The sequence below is a fragment of the Onychomys torridus genome, chromosome X (genome assembly GCF_903995425.1).
Source record: "Onychomys torridus chromosome X, mOncTor1.1, whole genome shotgun sequence".
Classification (NCBI taxonomy): Eukaryota; Metazoa; Chordata; class Mammalia; order Rodentia; family Cricetidae; genus Onychomys; species Onychomys torridus.
Window position 1 is genome coordinate 107,484,316 of NC_050466.1, and position 22,169 is coordinate 107,506,484.

Below are 22,169 nucleotides of genomic sequence, written 5' to 3' on the forward strand. Positions count from 1 at the left end.
AACAATTGAAACAAATGTAACCCAATCCTATTGTTGGAAGCCTTGCCTGGCTACAAAAGATGGCCAGTTCATGCTTCATGGCCTCCATTACCAGAAATCCAAGACTACTTCCTACTTTCTTTTCTATCAGGTTCAGAGCAACTAGATTTATGTTGAAGTCTTCAATCCACTTGGACTAAAGTTTTGTGCATGGTGACAGATATGGATCTATTTTCGGTCTTCTGCATGTTGACATCCAGTTATGTCAGCAGTATTTGTTGAAGATGCTTTCTTATTTACATTGTATATTTTTGGATTCTTTGTCCAAAATCATATGTTCATAGGTGTACGGATTAATGTCACAGTCTTCAGTTAGGTACCAATGGTCCACGTGTTGGTTTTTATGCCAGTACCAAACTTGTTTTATTATTGTAGTTCTATAGTAGAGCTTGAAGTCAGGGATCATGACGCCTCCAGAGGTTGTTTTATTGTACAGAATTCTTTTGGCTATCCTGGGTTTTTTGTTTTTCCATATGAAGTTGAATATTATTCTTTCCAGGTCTGTGAAGAATTGTGTTGGTATTTTGATGGGGATTGCATTGAATCTGTAGATTGATTTGGTTAGATTGCCATTTTTACTATGTTAATCCTGCCTATCCATGAGCATGGGAGATCTTTCCATTTTCTGACATCTTCTTCAATTTCTTTTTTCAGGGACTTAAAGTTCTTGTCATATAGGTCCTTCACATGCTTATTTAGAGTAATCTCAAGGTATTTTATATCATTTGTGGCTATTGTAAAGGGTGATGTATCTCTGATTTGCTTCTCAGCCTGTTTGTCTATTGTATATAGGAGGTCTACTGATTTTTTTGAGTTGATCTTGTATCCTGTTATGTTGCTGAAGGTGTTTATAAGATGTATTAGTTCCTTGGTTGAATTTTTGGGGTCACTCATGTATACTATCATGTCATCTGCACATAGGGAAAGCTTGACTTCTTCCTTTCCAATTTGTATCCGCCTAATCTCCTTATTGATTATTGCTCTGGCTAGAACTTCAAGTACTATATTGAATAAGTATAGGGAGAGCAGGTAGCCTTGTCTTGTTCCTTTCTATTCCTGTAGCAATAACATGAGCTAAATAATTTACAGACACAAATATATCTTGAAAAATACATTGTGCTTTCCAGGGTGACTTTTCAGCTCTTAGTTAGACTGTCTCATTGCTGTTGGATCTTTGTAAGGCAGCATGCAATTGTGGGAAATGTTTTATGTAGAAAGCCTCTTAGTTTATGTTCTGAACATGAGCTATGGGAGAAAGAAAGAAACAATGAATCTGAGGCTGTAGTCCATAACAACAGTGGTTTTTAGGAGGAATTTCATGCCTTAATAAGATAGCTAAAACCTCTTCTTTTTAACAATAAGTAAACTATTTCATTTAGTGTTTATGTCACATATGAAGAAAACTCTACAAATATTGTACAATGTTACAATTTAACCTAAAATATAATTGTAGCACCATACGTTGATTACAACGCCTGGTTTAACACAAACGTTTTTTCTTGGTGACTCAGTTTGTTATCTTAAAATCCCAATAGATATTGTAGAAATCTTAGTTCAAAATAGCATCACTCTTGATATTGATGTTCATTGAATACCCTAAATATGTTGGCTAATTTATTTATATATAAATCAAATTAATCATTACACATTTTATACACAGCATCAATAATTTAATTTTAAATCACATAAACCTTAAGAGACTAATATCTGTTTTGAGATTTCAAATTCCTGTACTATACATTTGTATCATATTAAATCAAGCTCTAGTGTGTTGGTACAGTAGTTAAGCTCCCTATTTCTTAGATATTGTCTTGGGAAAACCAAATGAATACTTCAGAATTGGACTTTTGTTGAAATTATTGTACCAGCTATAATCTGATATTCCTCTAAAACACAATACAGATACATTCAGTGGTCCAACTGAAAAGCTTTAGAAAGAATAAGAGAAAGAAAAAATTAAAATTATATCTCATTCATTTTCTTGAAAATTCAGCTTTGAACATTAAACCAATAGTCTGTACAAGACCCATATCATATAAGATTTGCTATCAGAGAAAACAACTATATTAAATGAAACAGTTTGACACAAAATGAACATTTAATTCTGTTTGTGCATTGCATTAAAATGTCTATAAGGTCTGTATCTTTCTTCATTATTCACGGAGGTTAGAGGATCATACATTCTAAAACACATTTAATCAGATCTCTGAACTTGATATCAGAGCTTTAAAAGGATTGGATTTTCTACTCTGTTTCTTGAAAGCCATGTTCTATGTAAGCAAATTAAATATAAATATGAGTTAATAGATTGTCCTCACAAAGCATTTTAAAGTTTAAGTAACTATAACTATTTAGAGTATAGGAAAAAAGACTGTCCTAAAGAATTTAACATCATAATAACATTTAATCTGAGTCAAAAGGAATGAATTATATTCTGACAGTAATCTTCATTTTATTGTGCAAAAATATTTCAACATGCTGTTATTTTTCCTCACTCAATCTCGATAACTAAAGATGGTAACAGTTTATTTATAAATAGTTTTCTAGGAGAGATATTGAAGTAGACTTCTCTGAATGCATCCTTTGTGGTTTGCTGACTTTATTAACTCTGATGTATATTTTCTAGCTTACAAGTATATTGCACTGGTGTGCATTTTATTGCAATATTTGGTCATAATTTAAACCATAACTTTGGTTGAAGTTACTTTCTTCAACATGATGAAATGATCAACTGTACTACTAGATGACAATTTTCATACACAAAAATTACTGTGCTATTCAATGGGTATTTGGATGCTGTATGAGGATAATGTATTTCCCTAGGAGGAATGTTCACTTCATCAATGTTAAATGTTATTAATGAGTTTCAGAATCCCTCAGAGGATGTTGTTTTAAATGTAATTAATTTGAACCACACCAATTTGCAAAGCACTTTATTTTGAACTTGTTCTGAGTTAATCTGTGCTAGCCTCATAACTCCTCTTAGGGAAACAGCTTGTTAAGCTCATTAAATGATGTCAATAATATTACAAGAGACTACAGAGTTTACTAAAATAATATATATAAAATAGTATTTTGGCAGCATCAATTCACACAGAAGTACACAGAAAGTCAACTATATTTCTGTTTGATAATTTGTTTGAAATGTATTTACTAGTACTTAGAGTGTTTTTAAAGAAGATAAACAAATTACTAAGTTTATATGAAACTTATTTCAGTTGAAATTAATATTTTTCATCTTTGTATTCTGAATCATCAAGATTAAATATCTTTAAAGATGGATTATACAATTTTTAAAGATATATTTGTGTTCTAGAAGCTATCTTCTTCATCAAATCGGGAACAAAAATTACATTGATTCAATGTATGATTTCAATGTTTGATTTTACCTCCTTGTGAAAGACAAGCAAGAGTTTTCAAAACTTTGTATTTTTTAAAATACTGTCATGCCTATTATGTAATTGTGAAAAAGAGAAAATCATACCAATAAGTTTCAGACATTAATTTTATATATTGATACCAAATTGACAAATTAATTGAAATTTAATTAGCATTAACATGTATTTTTACTCATAATATATCACTTGTAGCTATATATTGGAACTTTAAAAGAAATATTTAATTAATGAGAGGGGAAACTTTTAAAAGTTTTGTTAAATAAAAAATATTCTAATTTTAAAATATTTATTTGTTATTATTGTTTTTACTTTTTTCTTTTATATCCTGACTGAAGTTTCTCCTCCATCCTCTCCTCCCAGTCTCCCCAGCTTTCTCTCTGTCCCTGATCTGGTCCTCCTCCAATCTCTCCAGAAGAAGGCTGGCCTCTCATGGATATCAATCAAATATGGCATATCAAGCTGCAGTATGACTAGGCAACTCATATTAAGACTTGATGAGGCAACCTAGTATGAGGAAAGGGTTATGAAAAGCCAGCAAAGGAGTCAGAAACAACCCCTGTTCCCTCTGTTAGGGGTTCTGCAAGAAGACCAAACTATACAACTGTAACGCATATGCAAGAGGGCCTAGGTCAGTCCATTGCAGGCTCCCTGGTTGTTGGTTCAGTCACTGTGAACGCCTGTGATCCCAGGATGGTTGATTCTGTGGATTTTTTTTTTTTTTATGTCCTTGCCCCTTCTAGCTCCTACATTCTTTCCTCTTCCTTTTCTGCAGGATTTTCCAAGCTCTGCCTAATGTTTGGCCATGACTCTGCATTTGCTTCCTTCAGTTGCTAGATGACGCCTCTCTGATAACAACTGGGCTAGGCACCAATCTATAAGTATAGCTGAATATCGTTAGGAATAATTTCTTTTCTTTTCTTTTCTCTTCTTTTCTTTTCCCTTCTCTTCTCTTCTCTTCTCTTCCTTTCCTTTCCTTTCCTTTCCTTTCCTTTCCTTTCTTTTCTTTTCTTTTCTTTTCTTTTCTTTTCTTTTCTTTTCTTTTCTTTTCTTTTCTTTTCTTTCCTTTCCTTTTCTTGCCAGTCAGGTTTGCTTCTATCCTGGGTCCCTGGGATATATTGCTTCTGGGTCCTGGCCATTTGAGTTTCCTCTTTTGAGAACTCTGTTTAGATCTATATAACATTTTAAAATTGGATCATTTGGTGTGTTGATATCTAGTTTCTTGATTTTTTATCATATGTTGTATATATTAGCCCTCTGTCTGATGTGGGGTTGGTGAAAATCTTTTGCCATTTTGTACATTGGCATTTTATCCTATTGATGCTGTCCTTTGCCTTACAGAAGATTTTCAGTTTCATGAGGTCTCATGTATTAATTGTTGATCTTAATGCCTGCAAGACTTGTCCTCACTTTTTCTTCTATTAAGTTCAGTGTATCTGGCTTCATGTTGAGGTGTTGAGTTTTGTACAGGGTGGTAGATATGGATCTTTTGAATTCTACAACTAGATATCCAGTAAGTCCAGGACAATTTGTTGAAGATACTTTCCTTTATCCATTGTAAAATTCTGGCTTCTTTTTTAAAAAAATCAGGTGTCTATAGGTATATGTATTTATGTCTTGGATTTGACTCAACTCTACTCATCAACCTGTCTTTTTTATGTGGATACCATGCAGTTTTTTATTACTACAGCTCTGTAGTACAGCTTGAAATCAGGGATGCTCTGATACCTCTGTGTGTTCTTTGTATGGAACTGTTTCAGTTTTCTGGGTTTTCATATGAAGCTGAGTATTGTTCTTTCAAGGTATGTAAAGAATTGTGCTGGAAATTTTATGGGAATTGCATTGCATCTGTACATTGCTTTTGGTAAGATGGTCATTTTTACTATCTTAATCCTACAAATCCATGAACATAGGAGATGATTCCATCTTCTGATATCTTCTTCAATTTCTTTATTCAAAGACTTGAAGTTTTCATTATACAAATCTTTCAGTTGCCTGGTTAGAGGTATCTCAAGGCATTTTATATTGTTTGTGGCTATTACTAAGGGTGTTTTTTCCAGATTTCTTTCTCAACCTGTTTGTCATTTGCATATACAAGGGCTAATGATTTTTTTTTTTATTAATCTTGTATTCAGCCACCTTGCTGATGGTATTTTTCAGATGTAGGAGTACCCTGGTAAATTTTTTTTTTCATGTATCTTATGTATACTATCATATCATTCACAAATAAACATGCTTTGATGTCTTACTTTCCAATTTGTATCCCCTTGATCTCCTAGCTAGCATTTAAAGTACTATATTAAATACAAATTCAAACTGGGAAATCTTGTCTTGTTTTTGATATTAGTGGGGTTGCTTTGGGTTTCTCTCCAATTAATGTGATGTTGGATATATAGCTGTAAATGGCCTTTATTATGTTTAAGTACATACTTTGTATCCCTGATTTCTCCAAAACTTTTGTCATGAAAGGTGTTAGATTTTCTCAAAAGCTTTTTCAGCATGTAATAAAATGGTTATGATTCTTTTCTTTCAGATTGTTTATATGGTAAATTACATTGACAGATTTTCATGTTAAAACATTCCTGCATCTTTGGGATGAAGCCTACTTGGTCATGGTGGATAATCTCTTTGATGTGTTCCTGGATTTGGTTTTCAGTATTTTATTGTACATTTATTTCATCAATATTCATGAGGAAATTTCTTTGTAATTCTCTTTCTCTGATGAATCTTTGTGTAGTTTGGGTATCAGAGTGACTGTGGCCTCATAAAATAAATTTGGCAATATTCCTTCTGTTTCTTTTTTTTTTTTGTGGAATAATTTGAGGAGTATTGGTATTAGCTCCTTTTTGAACGTCTGATATAATTCTGTATTAAACCATCTGGCCCTGGACCTTTTCATTCATTCATTCATTCATTCGTTTGTTTATTTATTCATTTGTTCATTTATTTATTTATTTATTCATTTATTCATTTATTTATTATTTGGAGGCATTTTATGGCTGCTTATATTTGCTTGGGGGTTATAAGTCTATTGTAGCATGAATCTTAACAGTTCTTATTCATAATAACAAATCTGAGACCAGTTATTGAGGTGAATGCTGGAATATCAAAGAGACAGAACAAGCCACAGCTACCTCACCTCGCCAATTTCTCAGTTGGTCTTATTTCCTCAGACTGAAAGCCTCTGAGTTCTCATCCAGAATGAATTTTAGCTGAACTGCTGCTCCAAAGCTTGAAAGATTAACCACCCAAAAGCTTAACTAACTTAGTTCCTGGTCCTCATGCCTTATATAACTTTTTGCTTTCTACCATCACTCCCTGGGATTAATGGCTCACCTTTTGGCATTAAAGGCATGAGTCACCATGCTTGGCTGTATCCTTGAATACACAGCGATCCTCCTAGCTCTGCCTCCCAAATGCTGGGATTAAAGGTATGAGTGCCACCATATTCTGGCCTCTGTATCTAGTGGCTGTTCTGTCTCTGACCCCAGATAAGTTTATTAGGGTACACAATATTTTGGGGAACACAATACCACCAGTCTATTTCCATTATTTATATAACTGTAAGTGATATGTATCAAGAAAATTGTTTCAGATATTCCAAGTTTGTGGCATATAGGTTTTTGAAGTATGACCTATTAATTTTTTTGGATTTTCTCAATGTCTATAGTTATGTGTTCCCTTTCATTTCTGATTTTGTTAATTTGGATATTATTTCTCTGTCCTTTACTTAGTTTAGACAAGGATTTATCTGTCTTCTTGATTTTCTCAAAGAACCAACTCTTTGTATTGTTCTTTGTTTCTATTTTATTGATTTCAGGCCTCAGTTTGGTTATTTCTTGCCATCTACTCCTCTTGGGTGTGATTGCTTCTTGTTTTTTTTCCTAGAGCTTTCAGGTGTGATGTTAAGTTGCTAGTATGAGATATCTGCAGTTTTTTATTGAGGGACTTAGTGCTTTGTACTTTCCTCTTACCACTGCTTTGATTGTGTCCTGCAGGCTTGGGTATATTGTGCATTCATTTCCATTGAATTTTAGGAAGTTCCTAATTTCGTTCTTATTTCTTCCTTTACCTAGTAGTCATTCATTAAAGAGTTGTTCAGTTTCCATGAATTTGTAGGCTTTCTGTTGTTTTTGAGATAGAACTTTCATCCATGGTAGTCTGATAGGAATCAGGTTATTTGAATTTTCCTTATTCTCATGAGATTTGCTTTGTGATCTGAGTATGTGGTCAGTTTTGGAGAATGTTGTGAGGTGCTGAGAAGAAAGTATATTCTTTTGTGTTTGGATAAAATGTTCTATAGATATCTGTTAGGTCCATTTGGTTCATAATGTCTGTTAGCTCCAATATTTCTCTGTATAGGTTTTGCCTGTATAACCTGTCCATTGGTGAGAGTGGAGTATTGAAGTATCCAGCTCTCAGTGTGTGAGGGTCAATGTGTGATTTAAGCTTTTGTAGTATTTAATTTATAAACATAGGTGCCTTTGTGTTTGGCGCATACAAATTAAGAATTAAAAAATCATCTTGGTGAATTTTTCCTTTGATAAGTGTGAAATGTCTTTCTCAGTCTCTTTTGATTATCTCTGGTTTGCCATCATTTTGTTAAATTGCTACACTGGTTTGCTTCTTAGGTCCTTTTGCTTGTAAAGTCTTTTTCCAGCCTTTTACTCTGAGGTAATATCTGTCTTTAATGCAGAGGTGTGTTTCTTATCTTGTATGCAGTAGAAGGATGGATCTTTACTTCACATCCATTCTATTAGTCTATATCTTTTTATTGGGGAATTGAGTCCATTGATATTAACAGATATCAATTACAAATGATTGCAATTTCCTGTTATGTTGTTGTTGTTGTTGGCAGCAGCAGCAGCAGCAGCAGCAGCAGCAGCAGCAGTAGTAGTAGTAGTAGCAGCAGTAGCAGCAGCAGCAGTAGTAGTAGTAGTAGTGTGTATCCCTTCTTATGGTTTTTATGATGTGAGATTATTTATTATCTGTACTTTCATGGCTGTAGTTAATCTCCTTGGGTTGGAGTTTTTCTTCTAGTGCCTTCAGTAGGACTGGATTCATGGACAGTAGGGTTGGATTCATGGCCAAACATTGTTCAAAATTGAATTAATTGTAGAATATATTGTTTTCTCTGTCTATGGTGATTGAGAACTTTGCTGGGTATCATAATCTGGCTTCAATCTGTATTCTCTTAGAGACTCTAGGACAACTGTCTAGAACCTTCTGGTTTTTAGAGTCTCCATTGAGTAGTTGGATGTGATTCTGATAGGTCTGCCATTATATGTTACTTGCCCCTTTTCTCTTGCCACTTTTAATATTCTTTCTTTGTTCTCTATGTTTAGTGTTTTGATTATTATGTGGAAAGGGGAATTTCTTTTCTGATACAATCTATTTGGTGTCCTGTATGCTTTAGACCTTTATAGGCATGTCCTCCTTTAAGTTAGAAAATTTTTCTTCTACAATTTTGTTGAAAATATTTTCTGGTCTTTTGAAGTTAGGATTCTTCTTCCTCTTCTCCTATTATTCTTGTTTGGTGTTTTCATGGTGTCCCAGATATCCTGAATGTTTTGTGTCAGTAATTTTTTTGTTTTAATATTTTCTTTGTCAAATGTATGTGTTTCTTCTATCATATCTTCAATGCCTGAGTTTCTTTCTTCCATCTGTTGGTGATACTTGATTCTATAGTTCTTGTTTGCTCACCTAGCTTTTCCATTTCCAGATTTTCCTCAATTTGTCTTTTCTTCATTTCTTCTATTTTCATTTTCATGTCATAAACAGTTTCCTTCAACTTTTTTTCTTGGCTTTCTTTAAGGGATTAATTAATTTCCTCTGGCTGTTTGTTTGTGTTTTCCTGGATTTCTTAAGAGATTTTTTTTTCATTTCCTCTCTATGGGCTTCTATCTCCTTTAAAAAGTTGGTTTGAAGGTCATTTTCTTGGGCTCCAACTGTGTTCGCCTATTCAAGGCTTGCTATAATTGCATGGCTGAGCTCTGATGTTGTCTATTGTTCTAGCTGGTGTTGATTGTCTTCTTATCTAGTGTTTATATATATGGGTTTGGGGTGGTTTTAGGCCTACTTTCCAATTTCTGAATTTGTCTTTGTTGAATGGATATTTTGTTCCTTTGTTTCTGTTTTCTCTCTGGTATTCTTGCCAAAGTGGCCTGTGGTAGAATAGAGGGTGTCTGCCCAAGTTGGAGGCTAGAATTCTGATGGCTGGATTAGCCTCTGGTTTAGTCTGGGGTCTCCTGGGGTTCTGTGTGCTTTGTGGCTTCTAGGGATTTGGGTGTTCGCATGACTTCTGGTGGAATAGGTGCTTCTGCTGCATGTGTTGCCTGAGGATCTTGGTGTTGGAGTAGCCTCTTTTGGAGCAGGGCAATATTGTAATTATTAATTGAAATATAATGATATCACTTTCTTCCTCTTTTGTCAATTTAGCTCCTCCCAAGACAACTACCTCTGTCTCTTTCTCAGATTAATAGCCTATTATTACTATTATTATTATATTTTTATTATTACAAGGTCCCATATAAACATATGTATTTATGTATTTGCATGTGTGTATGTGTGTGTGTGTGTGTGTTTGAATATGGGTAAATATGTAAATACAAACTGCTAACTCCATTACTTTGTGGTTTTCTGTGATGGCCTCCATTTTCTGTCAAGAGAGACTTGTTTCATAGGGAATGATAGTTGTAATTACCTGTAAGTATTAGTTTAATTTTCAGAATATAGTTATGGATTATGTTGGATTAGCAAAGTTGCAGTAGTAGATTCTCTTCTAAGGTTCATGACTGTACTAACTCTGGGCTAGTTTATCAGTACCAGGCATGATTTCCCTCCTGCTGAGTGGACTTTGAGTCCATTTAGACAGCTATTGTTCACTAGAAACATGTGAGTGCCACTGAGTGTACATTTATAAATATCTTTTAATGTTGGTCATTATTTTGTTTCATAGGTATTGCAGCTAGATAGGACTTTTGATTGCTTCCCATCCATGGCAAGTTACATAGTGTTTTCTCGTACCATAAAGGATATATATATACGTTTGTGTATGTGCACACATACATATGCATATGTATATGTGTATGGTTAGTTAATCCTTTAATTAATTAGTTTCATTTCATATTAGTGTGTTAAAATACCTTGAAGAAAACAACTTAAGGAAGGATCAAATTATTTACTCATGATATGAGGCTGCACCTGATAAACAAAAGAAGCAAGGTAGCAGGAATTAAAGCTGCTTCCTCGGTTAAGAGCAGAGAACAATAAATTACTATATGCCTGCTGCTGCTCAGTTTGATTTCTCCATTCATATATACTTCAGAATCCAAACCAAGGGAACAGTTCTACTAGGTCCTAGGATAAGATGTCCTACATAAAATCCAACCTAATGTAGACAATTCCATATTGCTTTAGATGAGAAATAATTTATCAAAAATGATGAATGTTAGAAGGGAAAATTACACAGCTATATGAAAAAGCCAACTTTTAACCAGTGATTTTCATCCAGTAATATCATCCATCAAAATTGAAAGTGAATGAAAAATATTCCTAGATATACAAAAATTGTAATGTCAATATGAAGGGATAAAGATTTTTTTTGTTCTGATAGAAAGACTCTCAAGACTATAAGTTGGTTCTATATTACAAAAGATTATCAGTATGAGAGAAATACACCTCTTAGGTATACTCATTTAAAAATATAGAATATGTAAATGTTAGTCTCAAGATCTTTTACTAATGGATTTTGTAAATGAAAAAGAAATGCTAATAAATAGCCATATTAATTAGAGTCAATTTTTTGTACACCATTCATTTGAATTAGCTGAACTTTATAATTTTTCAAGAATTATAGGAACATGGATCTTTATACTGATCTTTGCCATATACCTTACTTAAAGCAGGGTCTATTGTTTTTGTACTCCTGTTAATACAACTGTCTATCAAGCTGGCTGAAGAGCGCTTGGAGATTTTCTTTTTTCTATTTCTCATCAGGCTAGATGAGACCTGGCATGCCCATGCCAAACTTACCTGGTTTCTGGGGATGCAAACTCAAGTCTTCTGATGTGAATGGCAAGTGTTTTCTACTGAGCCACATCCCCAGCCCTTGTGTCTCTATTTTTTAATATTAAAATTGTTCATATGCAGAAGAATCAGAAATGCTAGCATTCGGCAAGCACACATATACAGAGGAAGAAAAGATGGATAGAAAGTTATTAATGAAAACAAATGCTATCAATTATTTTTGAAGTTAATAATAAATTACTCATTTTAATCTAACTAAAGTTACACTAAAATTATGATTATTATATAATGTAAATATTATTGTCATATCTAATTAATCAGTAGATGTAACTAAAAATTAAGAAAATAAGTAGACATCAATAGACAAATTCTATATCTAAGAATCTGAATTCTTAATCCAGTCTCTTAGTATTATGTACAGACACACACAAATAAAATCATCATTGCACATTTAAAACTACAACTTGGTAGAAAATCTGTAAGGGAATCTCAGTCCCCTATAAAACTCTAACTTAGAGTTTTTATTATGCGCTTTACAAATAAACCAATTCTATGGTCCTTTTTATAGGACTATATGATAGAATATCTGGTTCTTTTGCACATGATTAATCAGTTTAGTATTTTCTTCTGTTTATAAAAGTATGTTTTAAATCTGATCCCTACATAAAAAAATATTCCATAGTCTGGGGAAAATTTTTAGTCAGTAAAATCCCTTGCAAATGCCATATGAGTACTAGAATTTGAGTTCCCATTATACGTCCATACATACACAGAGAGACACACATGTACATATATTGGTGAAATTATTAAGGCCACTCCACATAGTTAAAAGGGAGGTTTATTTTGTGGAGTAACTTACAAATGAAGGGATAGGTTGTAGGGTCTGGCAAAGGTATGGCGCAGTCCGGCGGTGTTCTCTGGAGAACTCTACTTGGTCTACCTCCAGCGTCCAGGGTCCCAGAGCCAAGAGAAACCTCTCCTCTGGATCCTGGGTCTTCAGCTTCCTCCCTCAGCCTGCCTTGTGGGTGTGACCATGACCATTACCATTACTGAAGCATCAATGGGGGTTGGAACTTCCAGGCCAAGGCTGGGATGGCTACCCACAACATGCATACACAAAATAAACTGATTAACAAAGTAAAACTGAAAGAATACAAAGAAACAAATTGCTAGACATGCTTGAAACTCCAGCGTCAACTAGTAGAAAGGACACAAGTGATCCCAAGATTTCATTGACCAGCCAGAACAGGAGAAACAGTAAGGCTCTTTTTCAGTGAGAGACCCCGTCTAGACATTAAGATGGAGAGTAATAGATGAATATACTCTTGCTTTGGCCTAGGAATGACTGACTGCAGACTCACTTGCACATGTACTTGCTTTCATTACATCTATACCATATGCAAAGCATACATATTTTATTCACACAACACACAATATGTACACAAAAGAATTAATAAAATTTTAAAGTTAAAAAACCCCAAAGAATATGTTTACAATGAGAGTATGTATATTGTCTTCAGTACTCTTTCATTAGAATTATTTTGAAGTATAGCCAACTAGAAATGAATGAATCCCCAGGGGTGTCTTGGTCCTGGAGGACATGGGAATGGAGAGGAGGGGCTGGGGCGAAGGTGGGGGTGAGGGCAGGAGGGGGGAGGACAGGGGAACCCATGGCTGATGTGTAAAATTAAAACACATAATAATAATAATAATAATAATAATAAGAAGAAGAAGAAGAAGAAGAAAAGAATGAATTATAAACAATTATTTTCATGATATTTAGTAAATACTCATTTCTGTATTCTATATTTATATACTACAAAACTCATGCTGTATATTTCCATATACTCAGAAAAACGTTTCCTGTACAGACAAACTTCTTGTCATAGGTATGTCATCAGTAATAGCATTCCCTCCTGCTTCCCCTGTTAGTCAAGACTTCCTCCACTCCCAAGGACTAGAAGTCACTGCTCCGTTTATCATTCCTACAATTTTATACTTTGCATAAGGTTATATAATGGGACATGCACATATTGTAGACTTCTATATCCAACTTCTTTGCCTTAATATTCACTCATGTACTTTTACTTCTTTTCTATTGGGTTTGCTCATCCTTTATGCATTCAAATTGATAAGAAAGTTATTTGCAAATAAGTTCATACTGTTGCTTATCTCTTCATTTCTTACAGTGCCTTTTGCTGAACAAATATAATTATATAAAAGATGTCCCACCTAGTCATCCACTCTATGCTATTTATGTGACTTTAGGAATATTTCCTTATACATGGGGCACTAAATGTAAATCCACGAGAAGTCTCCAATGTACTTAAACAGACTACTATTTTTTTTAGTTATATATGACTTATTTTATGTACATGATAATAAAATTATTTCCTTTTGTTTTCTCTACCCTGACAGCTGCAGAAATAACAGTGCAGCCAACTCTGGAAGAAGCCTCTGACAACTGTACTCAAGAATGCCTCATTTTGGGCCACTCTGACTCCTGCTGGATGCCAGCTTCTCTGACCCATCCAAGCCCTCCACAGATACAGACCACTGCTCTCTGCCACAGCCCACCTAGGACCCACACATCTGTTCGGCGCTGCAGCCCTCCAGTGACACAGACAGTCGCTATCTGCCACAGCCCCCCTGTGACCCAGGCTATTGCACTGTGCCATAGCCCTCCACCAGTACAGGCGGGGTCTCTCCAGCACAGTCCTCCTTTAGCACAGGCTACTCCACCCCACCATAGTCCACCACCAGCACAGGGCTCTGGAGTCCGCTACAGCCCACCTCTGGCACAGGCTGTTACACTCCATCGTAATCAGGGTTTGCAGCAAGGATGGGTACAGGGTGCTGGAGCTGATGGACTGCATCCCCTCGATCAGGGAGTACAGGGTAGTACAAGAGCTCAGTTTTACACCATGGCTGAAAGACTTCATTCTGATGATGACTCAATTAAAGTCATTCCCTTGACCACTTTTACTTCAGGTCAACAGGCCAGATCGTCAAGGGGTGATTCTCCTATCATAGAAGAACACCCCTTGTAAAGCTTACCTGGATATTTCACATTTTCAAAAAGATGTATATATATATTCAAAGATTAACATGCAATTTTAATGAATATTCAAAATCGAGAGGTTTATAAATAACTTTGTAAATAGAAATAGATACCAGGATTAGACTAGAGCTAGACCCTTAGTCCAAACATGATAAATATAAAATGAAGATTTGTTTGATTTGAACTGTGAATTTTCAAAAGAAGTAATTTAAAATTTTATATCCCTATGTACAGCTATGCTTATCATGGCAGAAGTTAATATCTAGTGAATATTTCTGATATACTTTAATGAATTTTTATTTTTGTCACCATGTGCAATATTACTGATTTCTTTCATTCTGATTTTTGTGGACACAGAATATAGTTATTGGTAAACTGGCAAAGATCTGATTTTCCAACTTCAACTTTAGTTTGTCTAAACTTTTGTTCTGATAAAATTAGATGGCATAAATACTATAGCATTTTTGTTCATCTTTTTGTTCTGTTTATCTTCATTGTCTCTAGTTTCTAATTGTCCGTATTTCTGCCTTCAAACATGTACAGTGGGGGGTGTAAATAAGACCTTTTACAGTTTTTGTCTCTATTCCTGTTTTTTTATGTTTTCTACCTTTATTTCACGGATATATTGATATAATTTGTATATACTTTTTTTAAAAAAACATATAAACTGTACAGACCTAGGTTTCAACCTATTTCTCTACTCTTTAGTAGAGTTCGAGACACTGAAGTGCAATAGCTATGCCCATGTTAGGCAACAGTTAGCCAGAATGGGCCTGTGCTTTTTTACAATATACTTTTGTAGTGTAGTATAAAGTACATCAGAAATATTACTGTGTCTGTCATGATAAGCCTATATCCCAGAAAAAATTGGGAATTTATCTTCTGAAATTTGTATATAAAAATCACAAATAAGGTGGATTCAATGGTACTACAGCAACGTACTATTTACTAAAGATGATTAGAGTGATTCAAATATTGATTTGACAGCTCACCGGCTGTTATTGAAAAATGCTCAGTGAAAAGAACAACCAAATAATATTGTACATAAAAGCCCGTACTAAGTCCATAAGACTAAGGGATTTTTATAAGTCTAGCTCAGTGACTGAAGAAAACTACTGAAAACAAGATGAACGTCAAGAAAGAACTTTTCAAGAGACTTAAATCTAAACCTATCAAATATATTACAGCACAGAATTTTAAGGAGATGTGCAGAAGAAGAAATAAGGTTCATGACTGCTTCTTGGGGTAGATAAAAATGCCCCAGTAACATACACTGAAGAACAAAATCTCACATATGAGACTTATACATCCTAAACAAAGAATACAGTGCAGCCATAGGAAACATTAGTTTCCTTTGTTGCCTACACTTAATTTCTGTTTTTGTCTACTTAACTCGCCATTATCTTCTGTGTGCACATTTCATAAATTTACAGAAACACCACAAACTTAATTCCCCCCTCCCATAACAAAATCAAGAAAGTGTCTTGTTTTAGTATCATACTAAACAAAGAATCAATTAATGTTTGTGTTAGGGGGTGCTGAAATTTCCTGTTGATTAAATTAGATGTAGACTTTATAATGTGTAACTTGATGGTATGTAATTTATGATTAAACTGTGTGTAAATGTTGTAATATAAACTGTGGTCAATGTATAATTTCATTAATGATTTCCATTGAATGTTGATAAAAGTTTTCCTTTGTGTGCCCGGCAAGTTAAGTAGCGTTTTAAGAATATATTGTTGCCTGTGTGGAGTTAATTAGACTGTGTATGATTTGATGTACAGAATATCTTCTTAACTGTTAACACCTAGAGTCTAATTAGTGAAATTTCAAATTAATAATTACGATTCATTTTTTCCTTCTTTATATTTGTTAGTGTTTCCAGGGATTTGTAGCATTCTGGTTTTCCAGGTGCCCAAAACCCCAAAAATGATTGATGGTGGTTGAAACTTTAGTGAAATAAGATCACGTGCGTGTATTGATATTGTTGTTGCTATTGAGCTGTTAGTGAAGATTCTTAACCTGGGGAAGATAAAGAAACCCAGAATGACAAAATCAGTGCTTCCAGTAGAGTTAGACTGCTGTTTTCCCTCTCAACATGCATAAAAAAAGAACGAAAAAAGAAAGAAAAAAAAACAGGAATGATATGAGTGAGAAAGTTATGTTTTAATTATTTGCACATTATCTTTCCATAACTAGTACATTTATATTCATGCACATATACACAAATTTGAAAGGACATAAAAATAGAGGGTAAATTTTATTAAATAATACATCAGAAATCTGAATGCTTATTTTGCTAGTGGAAATATGAAATTTAAAAAATATCAGATATTTGAGAGTTTTTTTTTTCTGATCACAAAACTTACTGAATTACTAGGGAGGCTCTTATATCCTTATGTTTAACAATTTCTGAAGTGTTGATACCTTTCCTAGAAATATAGGAATGAACAGATATGCTTTTGTTGCCCTTTCTAAATCTGGTTTAATAATCAGACTTAGACAGTGTTTAGGAAATTAAATGACTGGGCACTCTCTTCTGGTTTTGTACCAGAGAGAAATTGAATGGAAGCAGGCTAGGATAGCCAAAGAGGCAAGGGGTGTGAGCCCAGTTACTCTCCCCTATGCATTCTCTTTCTTAGCTTCCACTAGGTATAGCCTTGGGAGCCTGGAACTTCCATGGCTTCAGATTTGATGAGATCTTTCTCATCACATTATGAATTCTTTGAATGGATGGACAGAGCTATAGGTTGACAAAGCTCACAAGTGGTTCTACTGAAAAGCAACATATATCATCCTTCATTTGAAAATGTTTTTGTTGACCTTCAGTCAAAAAATGTTTCCCTCAAAAGAAGAAAAATATTTGATTTATTTGAACTTAGAGAGTGATTTCGTATTTTCAGATGTCTGCCAGACTGGTTATTCTATATTGTGGCCATATTTAGTTTAAAAGTGACTATTAATTTTCTAGCTCTAGCTTAATATACACACTTGTAACTGTATTCAAACACTGTGTATCTCATGTGCTAAATATATACCATTGATTTCTCAAATTTTATCTACAAGTTTTAACTAATATTGTGTCAGTGTATTAAAACTAACTTTACATATGATACAACAATGTAAACAATTTAGAGAGTACATTTTATGTAGTCTCAAATAGTAATTTAACATTTTCTTAGTTATGCAAATTTGGTTAGAAAAGATTTTGTTAAATGATGAGTGCTATTGTGCAATGTTGACAGTATGAAGAGCTTCTGCCTTCTCAAACTAATGTTTGTCACACACTTTCATTAAAGTGGTAAAATAGTAGACTAAATAGATCATGAATTGGGCAGTCTTTAAAATGCAATCATGTCATATTCAGAAAGATCACTTTCAGTCCTGAATAAATTACCCCTAGAGCATATTTCAGCAGTTATCTTTAATTATTTTATTAAGTCTAAATGTGCAAACATCTAATATACATTTATGGAAATATGGTTTCTTTATACTCTTCTGTTTTATAATTCATTGTCATATACTTTGTCGGTTTTATTCTTTCATTTTTGTTTTGTAAGCCCAACTTTAGTTACATTGAAGTGAAAATTTTCTCACAAACGTAGAGTACTATTTTTGTTATTTCCAAGTGTCTCAATTGGCCTGCATAATATGGGAGCAGAGGAGCTGACTATATTTGGACAGAGACTTTTTTATATTATGTGCCAATCACCACACTAGAGAATCTTATGGAGCAACCTTAAAATATTCATCCACAGTAGCTTTCTTACACGGTTATACCACCCATGTGCTTTCCATAAATATGATTGTTAAAACTACTGCAAGTTTACAACAGTAAGACTAGAGAACAGAAGGCCACTCATAAAAATGTGTGTGCACAAATAAAAAGAAGGAAGGCAATTGTTTTGTGATTGTATATGCTAATTTTAGGAATAAAATTTGTGAAATTTATGCTGTCCCTGCTTAAAATATTTGAATTTTTATGAACTGTGTATTTATGTTTGTATTTGGGGAAGACTCCTCCTTTGTGACATCATACAGCTTCTGAAAGTGAACAGTATCCAAAAGTATGGGATGCTTTTAAGTGAAAGATTGGATACATTTGGACCAGTATGGCTGTATGTAGTCCAGTGACAACTGTGTATTAATTGTTCTATTTCAGGTTCTGTATTGCATGTTTTCTTATTCATACATAGAGATATTAATAAAGTAGTTATGAGAAATAATTATGTTTGTATTTTGTGTTTTTATGAAGCCAATATTCTAAAGCTGATTTGGGACACTTGCTTAACATGTATGAGACCCTGGGTTCAAAAACCAGCAATATGAAAACAGTGACAATAATTTTGTTTTTGTTTTAAGTTAAATTTGTGTCCAGATGTATATAGGTTAGAATAAAATGGTATAGTTGATGGTAATATATTTTATAAGTTTTCTATGATATAATAGGCTATATAATATTAATTTAATTTTGTTATTCTAACTAAGAATTTCACACATGATTCATTTCTACACTGTTTTTTTCCCACCTCTGATGTCTCTGGTATCCTCCCCACTCCCTTTTAAATTCATGAGTTCTTCTTTAAATATTGTTACACACAGACACACAGACATAGACACACACACACACACACACACATACTGCTTGTTGAGTATATTTAGGTTTATTCATAGAGATTATAGGAATTGGATAGCCTATCAGGAGGCTTTTCCTTGAAAAAGACTGTTGTTATTTACTTCAGCAGTCATTAATTGCCGGTAGATCTTCTAGAACTAAGTAAGATTTATTCCTTGTGCACTGGCATGTCAACTGGTGCTACCATTGTGCAATTCTTCTGTGGATGATTACAGAGGTGAGATTTCCCAGCTGCATGATCCCTGTCTGATATAGAAGTCATGATTCTATAGTAGATGTCCTTTTCTTTAAACATTATTCCAATCAATTTGAAAATTGTTAAACAATATTGAACTACTTTCAAACACTTACTTTGCTTTTTTCCAATAAAAACTATAGATACAACAATTAATCCAAATTATATTGATCATATTATTTTATGTAATAGCACCATCAATATTTCTGTGATCTGTGATTTGGCTTAATTGTGGGTGATCCAGGTTAAAACATTTATGGAATATTGTTAGCATTTGGGAAATAAAATGCTATGACTGTTGTTTCACTTCCAGTATAGTTAATTGTAAGGAAACCTATAATATTGCATATCAATGAATATAAAATCATTATTGACATTAATTTTCATTACAGCATAAGTATTACAGAGTTAGTGTAGTGTTATTGTTTTTCTTTTCATACAGGTTTTGTTAATCATGAAATTGCTTTATTCATTCTAGCTAAGTGCTACAAGTCAAAACTGATTTACATAATAAATTTAACAACAATGACACTTTCTTTAAAATAAATCACCCAGAACAAATTAAATTTATCCTGAAGCAATAGATTCAGAATTTTATGTCTGTAATGTGGCTAAGAAATTCATACCCAATTAAAGTATCTGATGATCAATAACTACATGAAAGCAACTAAAATTAAACTTGTGAGTTGGCTTAACTAGTTAATTATTTTTACAAATATGTAAACATTAATGTAGTTAGAGTTTTCCTACCTTGCCCAGAGTCAGGACAAATCTTTCTCACCCGCCAGGCCCATAGACGCTCAGACCCAACCAGGCTTACAAACTGTATGGCTGTGGCAGGCTTCTTGTTATCTAGTTCTTTTACAAAAAATTAATCCATTTCTGTTAGTCTGTACTTTGCCATGTGGCTTGTGGCTTACTGGTGTCTTTACATGTTGCTTCTCATGGCAGCAGCTGACAGTGTCTCTCTCAGCCTTCCTGTTCTCAGCCTTCTCCTATTCCTTGTCCTGCCTACCCTATCCTTCCTGCCTGGCTACTGGCCAATCAGTACTTTATTTATGTTAAGCAATCAGAGCAACACATTTGACATACAGAACATCACACAGCACATTAATGTGAGGGAAAGACATGAATAATATATATAAAAATAGAGTTTAGTTTTCTTTTTAAAAAATATATTTATTTTTTTCATACATATATTTGTGTTTATTTTACATATCATATCAGCCATGGGTTCCCCTGTCCTCCCCCCTTACACCCCCACCCCTGCTTTTCCCCCACCCCTCCCCCCTATTCCCATCTCCTCCAGGGCAAAGACTCCCCTGGGTTTCAGCTCAACCTGGTAGATTCAGCACAGGCAAGTCCAGTCCCCTCCTTCCAGGCTGAGAAAGTGTCCCTGTGTAAGCCCCAGGTTTCAAACAGCCAGCTCATGCACTAAGAAAAGGTCCAGGTCCTACTGCCTGGGTGCCTCCCAAACAGTTCAAACTATTCAATTGTCTCACTTATCCAGAGTGCCTGATTCAGCTTGGGGTTACACAGCTTTTGGTTCATAATTCATGTTTTTCCATGCTGGTGGGAATGCAAGCTTGTACAGCTACTTTGGAAAACAATATGGCGCTTCCTTAAAACATTGGGAATCCATCTCCCATAAGAACTAGCTATACCACTCTTGGGCATATACCCAAGGAATGCTCAATCATACCCCAAGGGCATTTGCTCAGCTATGTTCATATGAACATTGTTTGTAGTAGCCTGAACCTGGAAACTACCTAGTTGCCCTTCAACTGAAGTATGGATAAATAAAATGTTGTACATATACACAATGGAGTACTACTCAGCAGAGAAAAACAATGACATCATGAGGTTTGCAGGCGAATGGATGGATCTAGAAAAAATCATCCTGAGTGAGGTAACCCAGACTCAGAAAGACAAACATGGTATGTACTCACTCATAGGAGGATACTATATGTAAAACAAAGATGACAAGACTGCTACTCACAACTCTGAGGCTACCTAGAAAACAGAACCCTAAGAAAGACAGAGAGATCGCCCAATGACAGAGAAATGGATGAGATCCACATGAACAACCTGGATGTGAGTGGGGGTAATGAAGGGCAAGGTTCAAGGGAAAGAGAGCTTAGGGGAGCAGGAGATCCCAGCTGGATCAAGAACATAAAGGGAGAACAAGGAATAACAGACCATGATAAATAAAGACCACATGAGAACAGGAAGAAGCAAAGTGCCAGAGAGGTCCTCAAAAATGCACAATGACATCTCCACAGTGAAATACTGGCAATGGTCAAGAGAAAGCCCAAACTGACTGAGTCTGGTGATCTGATGGCCAACACCCTAACTGTCATGCTAGAACTCTCATCCAATAACTGATGGAAATGGATGTAGAGATCCTTGGTCAGGCCCCAGGTAGAGCTCCAGGAGTCCAATTGTCAAGAAAGAGGAGGGATTGTAAGAGTGTGAATTGTTGAGACCAAGACTGGAAAAAGCATAGGGACAAATTGCCAAACTAATGGAAACACATGAATTGTGAACCAAAAGCTGTGGAGTTTAGTTTTATACAATATAAATTGGGATTCAATCAATAATGTTATATCCCTTATAATCTTGTTTAGAATTCTTTTTATTCACACTCATAAAATGTTATAAGAATGCAGCTACCAAGTATTCAATAATATTTTTAACATTTTCACATGATATATTTATTATAATTGATGTAAAGTTACATTAGAATATCATTCTAAATTCAAATCCATGATGTAT

At 34.4% G+C, this 22,169-nt stretch overlaps 1 protein-coding gene across 1 annotated transcript in view; it reads left to right on the forward strand.

Annotated features, from left to right (window-relative positions):
* The window catches only part of Pcdh11x (protocadherin 11 X-linked), a 584,720-nt gene extending 565,971 nt beyond the window's left edge, over positions 1–18,749 (forward strand). Inside the window, exon 7 of the mRNA XM_036174137.1 lies at positions 13,881–18,749. Within this exon, the coding sequence (XP_036030030.1) occupies positions 13,881–14,512 (632 nt within the window). The 3' untranslated portion in view covers positions 14,513–18,749. The remainder of the gene's footprint in view (positions 1–13,880) is intronic.
* Positions 18,750–22,169: the final 3,420 nt, after the last annotated feature.